At 59.4% G+C, this 6647-nt stretch overlaps 1 protein-coding gene across 4 annotated transcripts in view; it reads left to right on the plus strand.

The window, feature by feature from the left end:
* Ppp6r2 (protein phosphatase 6, regulatory subunit 2) overlaps nucleotides 1-6647 on the plus strand; it is a 66118-nt gene that overhangs the window by 58555 nt on the left and 916 nt on the right. For 2 of the 4 annotated variants that reach the window (XM_013025772.1, XM_013025774.1), the window contains 10 exons: nucleotides 849-934; nucleotides 1353-1433; nucleotides 1785-1882; nucleotides 2068-2125; nucleotides 2426-2550; nucleotides 2808-2944; nucleotides 3828-3984; nucleotides 4085-4173; nucleotides 4910-5105; nucleotides 6376-6582. In XM_013025772.1, the coding sequence (XP_012881226.1) occupies nucleotides 849-934; nucleotides 1353-1433; nucleotides 1785-1882; nucleotides 2068-2125; nucleotides 2426-2550; nucleotides 2808-2944; nucleotides 3828-3984; nucleotides 4085-4173; nucleotides 4910-5105; nucleotides 6376-6582 (1234 nt within the window). Of the gene's footprint in view, nucleotides 1-848; nucleotides 935-1352; nucleotides 1434-1784; nucleotides 1883-2067; nucleotides 2126-2425; nucleotides 2551-2807; nucleotides 2945-3827; nucleotides 3985-4084; nucleotides 4174-4909; nucleotides 5106-6375; nucleotides 6583-6647 lie in introns of those variants that run through there. The other 2 variants (XM_013025773.1, XM_013025775.1) reach the window with 2 other exon arrangements.

The raw sequence follows: 6647 nt of genomic DNA on the forward strand, positions 1-6647 counted from the left end.
TTCTCAGCCCGTGGAAACAGTGTCTGATTTGAGGGCGTTGGCTGAGTAGGGCAGGGTTGTGTTGGGAAGGAAGGGGACACCAGCAAGCCTAAATAGGGTTTTCCCAGGTCTCTTGGGATTTCTCAGGGTGGAGAGGCAGAGTGTCTTAGAGATGCCCAGGAAGGAGCTGAGCATGCTCAGCTCTCTGAGTTTGTTGGGGTCTCTGGGGAGATTCCCCTTGGTTCCAGGACTGGCCTAGAGCAGCTTGTTAGTGAGTCAGCTGTTCCCAGCCTGTGTAGCCAAAGTGGAGTGAGCCTTGGCCCTGCCTCACTGGCTCTGTAGATCCACTAGGCAGCTACCTAGGCAAATGTAAAGTAGGGAAATTCCAGTAGCCTTCCCACCCCAGTATCTGAGGGAAAGGGCTTCCTCGCATGCTCAGGAGCCTGTGGTAGGTTGCGGTTGCTGGGTCATCACGTATGATAGGGATATGAGCCTGGGGTGGGACAGCAAGCCAGCTTGGAGGCCCCATGCTGGCGGGGGGTGGGGGGAGCAAGTGGAGTAGGTCTTGGTTCCCCAGAATGGGAACTTTTGCTCTCTGCCTAGTCTTCCCTCAACATTTCCAGATTATGACATGCACAGGCTCACCAGGTCCTGTGGAGCCCAGGCCTGTGCATGTACTGGGGTCCTCGGGTGCTCACGAGCCCTCCGCTCTGCACTGTGCGCTGCCTTTCCCAGCGGTAGACCCTGGCGTGGGCCCCAGCTGGGCCCACCACAGAAGCCTGGCCCACCCCTCCCAACCACAACATGCTTGCCGGCCCTGCGGCGCCCTGGCTGCCTCGAGGGCTCACGGGGCAGCGCTTGCCTTGCAGGGCTCCCTGCAGATTGCCGCGGCCGCTGGGAGAACTTTGTGGAGGAGACACTGACAGAAACCAATCGCAGGAACACCGTGGACCTGGTGAGGAAGCCCAGGCCCACTCCAAGGCATGCCACTGTAGTTGAGGCCAGTGACGCTCTGGACATTGTGCCCTGTGGCATAGGTCAGCGGAGGCACAGGGGCAGAGCTGTGACCACGCTGGGTGATTCCCAGACTTCCTGGCTCCGGAGGGTCTCTGTGTAGAGGTGGTGTTGGCTCTCAGGCCCGTCCCTCCTCTGGCTTATTGGTGAAGTGCGCACGCTGGAGACTCGGGATGAGCCCCTGTGCCGGAGAGGACGGCTGCCACGTTGCCCTTACGCACAGCTGCTCAGGCCCAGCAATCTGACAAGTGCCAAATCTAGGCTGGGCTGGTTGGGGGCTGGGGCTTCGGCAGTGCTGGCTGGGTGGGATTGGGGCACTTGCGGGCTCACATGCCCGCTGCATCTGGCCTGTGTTTTAGGTGAGCATTCACCACCTTCACTCCTCAAGTGAGGACGAGGACATTGAGGGTGCTTTCCCTAACGAGCTGTCCCTTCAGCAGGTGAGGGCATGGCCGGCACCCTGCACCCTGCCGGGCCTTTCCCGAGCTCGTGCCCTTGTAGTGCGTAGTCCCCCGTGGCATTGCACAGTGAAGGGGAGAAGTGGCTTTCTCCAGCACGCGTGGGGGAGAGGGGTTCTGTGGGAAGACCTCTTCCTATCGCCTTGGAGAGACCCCTGGGACACGGAGCTTAGATGAGGAAGGCGCTCTCGTATATGCAACCACTCTGAACATGCGGCTGCTGCCAGAATTCACTGCCTGCTTTGCCAGAGGCTCTTGAGCACCAGAAATCCTGGCTTCCAGAGAGCCACCTCCTGATAGGGGCTGCTCTGTGACGGCCCCCCTTTCTCTCAGGCCTTTTCCGAGTACCAGATCCAACAGATGACAGCCAACTTCGTGGATCAGTTTGGCTTCAATGACGAGGAATTTGCAGATCAGGATGACAACATCAAGTGAGTGGGCATGGTGGGGACTCTGGTTCTGGGCAAGGCTCAATGCTTCTTTCTTGAACTCCATCCTCATGAAGGCAGCTCCTGATGGTCTTGCCAGGAATATGTCTTCCCACTGCTTGAGAGTACCCAGACACATTGCACCAGCCCTGCGCCGGAGGCACTGAGGGTCTCCTCTTCCCCTGCAGTGCCCCATTTGATCGGATTGCAGAGATCAACTTCAACATTGATGCCGATGAGGACAGTGTGAGTGATCAGGGCTGTGTCTGGGACTATAGAAGAAGGTGTCCCTTTATGCCCCTTGCCCAGGTATCTCAGATTTTGCTCACAGTCTGGCCCTTGTTGGAGGTGGATGGGCCATGGGGGACTCTACTCAGTAGTCTGCGTGTGTTTGAACTGCAGGGCCCTTCATGTAGCTGGAAGCAGAGTTGCCTCATTGCTTCCTCCCATCCTGCCCTCCAGGCAGTGAGCGAATTCCTCTAGTACTCCAGGTCCAAGGCTTCGCCAGGCTCTCCAGAAATTGACTCTGTGTTCTCTGTCTTGCAGCCCAGTGCAGCTCTGTTTGAAGCCTGCTGCAGTGACAGAATTCAGCCCTTTGACGATGAGGAGGAAGAGGATATCTGGGAAGATGAGGAGACTCGTTGCACTGCTCGGGGGGTGGCCAGAGCCAGGTACAGGGGCCTCTCCATCCTCTCCAAGCCTCCACTGGAGATTTGCATGTGCGAAAGCACCCACAGGACACCCAGCCACTCTCACGCGCATTAGGTCCCAGAGGTCCTAATGGTCAGACGAGAGGCTCAGAACTGAACCTCCCGCTGGGCACCCTGCGCTCGCCCGGCCCTTAGCCATGGGCCGACACCAGCACTCCAGTGTTGGGTGGTCCTCGTAGGCCACCAGCCATCCAACCGTGCCTCTGGACCCTCCATAGGTTCGGAGGTCCCCATGCTCCAGAAAACGACTCAAGGAATGGTCAGGACAAGAAAGCCAGCTCGGAGGCAGCCAGGAATGCACCTGGGGTGGGCACCCCTCTGGCTTCTGTGCAGAGCGAAGGTCCCGTGTCAGAAGGTAATCCACAGTGACGCGCTGGGGACCCACAGAGAACACAGGGCTTTGAGCAGGCACGGTGCCCGCCTCAGCTTCATCCGGAGCCAAGGCATCTCTTGCTGCTTGTGGCCTGCGGTCAGCAGCCCCATCTGCACCTGCCCCCCAACCCAGCCCATTATACACGCTCTCGAAGGCAGTCGCTTTCCTGGCTGTCTTGAGCTGATGTGGGTGGGTCCTGCCCTGCAGTTTGCCCACATCCAGGAGGGCTCCTGCATTTCCCCTTCTATTATGGTCACTGGCAGCCTGGTCTGTGTGAGTGGTGTCTCCCAGACACTCATCTAGATGCTGTGCGGGCCATTGAGCATTGCTCAGCAGCACTGTGCACACCAGACACGCCACCTTTCAGGACCCTTTTCCCGCCTCTGCCTGAGGTAGTCCTGAAGTGGTCAGCACATGGGCAAGAGGGCAGCTTTCCACTGGGAGGGGACAAGAGCAGGAGCTGCAAGGCCAGCAGCAAGGACATCCACAACAGGGACAGACCACGCTCACGGCCGGGCACAGGGGCTGTGGGGCTTGTTCTCGGGCCTTCACTGGGACAGTTGGGGCAGGACAGGTGGGGCTATGTCTCCTCTGCGCCGCCAGCTCCACTAGAGGCCAGGTGAAGCCCCGTGGGTGCCTGCCGAGCACCACACCAGCAGCACATGGTTACTTCTACATGCCTTGTAGATGTTGAAGCCTCCACCACCCAAGGTGTTAGGGCCTGGGGGCCGCCACCACTCTCTTACAGAGCTCCTCTGGGGAGCTCTGCCGGCTCAGGCAGGGAGGGTTCATCTGGGTCTCCTTGGGGGCTGAGGAGTGGCCAGGCCAGGCCTGCCCACTCTTGACAGCTCTTTCTCCCCAGCAGGGGCTGCCTGGACTGCAGTGTTTGATGAGCTGGCGAATGCAACGCCCACAACCCCAGCAGCCGCCAGGGACGTGGGTTCTAGTGTGTGGGCAGCCAGCCCCTCGGCTCCGGAAGAGAAAGGCTGGGCCAAGTTCTCCGACTTTCAGCCTTTCTGCTGGTAACAAAGCACATCGGCACACAGGGTTCACGAAGCATTCCCCGTTGGGGTTGGGGTAACTAACCCCACACACTCAGCCTGTCTCCATCTTCGCCTGCAGCTCTGAGTCTGGGCCTAGGTGCAGCTCCCCCGTGGACATGGACAGCAGCCACACCGAGGGCAGCCAGAGTGCAGGCCCAGGGAAAGCCTGTGAGTAGCTGTGGTGCATGCTACCCCCAGGCTCCTTCAGGTGACTTGACCTTGCCTAGTTCTTAGGCCCTTGGGGCAGTGGGAAGCAGTGGCAGTGCTCCAGGTGTAATGGTTTCCTTGTGGTACTAGGGTTCACATGTGCTTAGGGGTGGCTGCTGTGTACAGATGCAGTGCCCCTGGCTTGGGGACCGAGGAGGAGCAGCGCCACCACGGGGCTGCCTGTGGAGGCAGCTTTGGCCTTGCTGTGTGGCCCAGGTCCCTGGTAGGTGTCCTAGCAGGGTTTGGGGTCTCGATATGGAAAAACTCATGAGTCTCAGGCAGGAAGCCAATACGGGGTCTGATCCAAGCCCATGGCCTTGTTCCCCACCTTTCCAGTCCGAGGGGCTCAAAGGCCCCCAAGACCAGGCACGAGAGTCCTAGGCAGCGGCAGGACAGAGCGGTAGCACCACCCGCACATCCTTCCCTGGTGCCAGGCTTGAAGCAAATGGGAGGAGCCCTCTGAGCTGCCTCTTCTGCTAACAGCACATATCTGTTCTGTCCAGTGGGGAGTGGGTGAATAGAAGTTAATGTGGTTCCTAAGAACACCCAGGTACACTTGTGTACAAGTGACACTTGGCAGGCTGTGTGATTTCCAGCTGGCTGCATGTCAGCACTCCGGGGCTTGGGGGCCTGAAGCCATGGTGGCTGTGCGGTGGCTCTCTGCCTCAAGCACATCACAGGCCTCCTTGTCTTGCAGTCGGTCCCACCTCACCGTGCGCTTGGAGTGTGTGTGTCACCAGGAAGGCCCCCCTGGTGGCCTCTGACAGCAGCTCCTCCGGGGGCTCTGACAGCGAGGAGGATGAGAAGGTAGCTGGCAGTGTGGACGCTGTGAACACCAGCCATGGTCTGGAAGTCCCCAAGCTGCCCAGGAAAGAGGAAGCTACTATTGGCAGGTGCACAGGGGATGGCACGTTTGTCTAGGGCCCCCGTATACACAGTGTAGCTCCAGGCTGGGGGCTGCGGGCCTCTGGCAGATCTAGGCTCAAGTCACTCATTCTCAGATCTGCTGGGAGCAAGCAGAGGCCAGGCTGCGCTCCCTCACCACTCTCTTGATGGCTGTGGGAGCTTCATGCATCCAGACTGCACAAGGCAAAAGTGCACGTGACTAAGGAGCTGGTTTGGCCACGTGGGGTCAAAACTCAGCATTATACCTGGTGGCCATGAGGACTAGCACTGAACCAGCCGGCAAATTCTGACTGCCTTAAAAACAAGATGGGAAGCTTCTTGACGACACAGAGCCTGTTTGGTCTCTGAGTGGTTCAGCCAATAGGGCCTGAATGTTCCAGGATCCCAACAGGAGATCTGGAGAGCCTCCACACACAGGCCTGATTACAAAGCACCAGACAGGGCTCCAGGCCTCCGAGCCTCCCAGAAACTAGATGGTGCTGTGGGTGAGGGGCAGCCTTTTACTTGACATTGGCCAGACTGGCCTGCTGCTCCCTTGTGGGAGATGTGTGCTGGCTACATTCAGGTGTCCAGCACACTCCGAAAGTGAGTCTCATCTCAGGACTACCCTGGCTGGGCAGTACAAACAGCTTGCAGCCTTGGGGTGCATGTTCTAGGACCCTCTTCACCAGCCACCTTGCCCTCGTGGGGCCAAGGCCTGAAGAGGGTCCCACACTGTAACTGATGCTGGCAACTTGTTTTTCCTCTTTTCTCCTAAGTGCTTCAAAAGAAAACTGTTTATCCTTGCTGTATGCAAAGGAACATGGCACTGCACCTGCCGCTTGGCTGTACCATGGATAGGTCCCAACCAGCCTGTGAGGAAACTCACTTGCCCTGGCCCCTCCTGGGCACCCTTCTTCCTAGGCTGGCCTTAGGGCCCTGAGGAAGACCACCCCCAGCGCCCAGCAGAACCCCTTCCTCTCAGGTCTCCGAGTGGCTAGTGTAAGGCAGGAGTTGAAGCCAGAGTTCCTCCGAGTCCCCATAGGGAACTGCTTCCCTGGTACCAGGGCCTGAGGGCTGCTTGGAGGAAGGGTAGCGTTCATGGTGGGCGGACAGCTTGTCTTGGGCCACCCCAGAGTGCAGGAATGGAGGGGCAGAGTGCAGTGCTCCCCGGCAGCCTTGTAGATGGGGCCACTCTGCCGGTCCTGGAGTACAGGAAGTTGGGCAGCACCGAGGAGGGTGGGGTGCCCGTGACCAGAGCCCTTGTCTACCACACAGGGCCAAGTGTGCTGACAGCATGCCGCCAGAGCCCGCCCGCCCTGCACCCGCCCAAGTGACCGCCGCTCCAGCCATGACCGTGCCTCCCGAGGGCACCGTGGCTGCCACTATGCTGAGCAAGACAGGCCCTCCCAAAGCCGTTTCCTCTGCACTGGCTGCCACAGCCCCCGCAGGCCCAGCCTCTGTGGGGACAGTGACAAAGGACAGGTGAGCAAGTTGGCGGGGGAGGGGCAGGAGGCTGGAGGGGCCCAAGGGCCAAGGGCCTCCAACCC

The sequence above is a fragment of the Dipodomys ordii genome, unplaced genomic scaffold (assembly GCF_000151885.1).
Source record: "Dipodomys ordii isolate 6190 unplaced genomic scaffold, Dord_2.0 Scaffold87, whole genome shotgun sequence".
NCBI lineage: Eukaryota > Metazoa > Chordata > Mammalia > Rodentia > Heteromyidae > Dipodomys > Dipodomys ordii.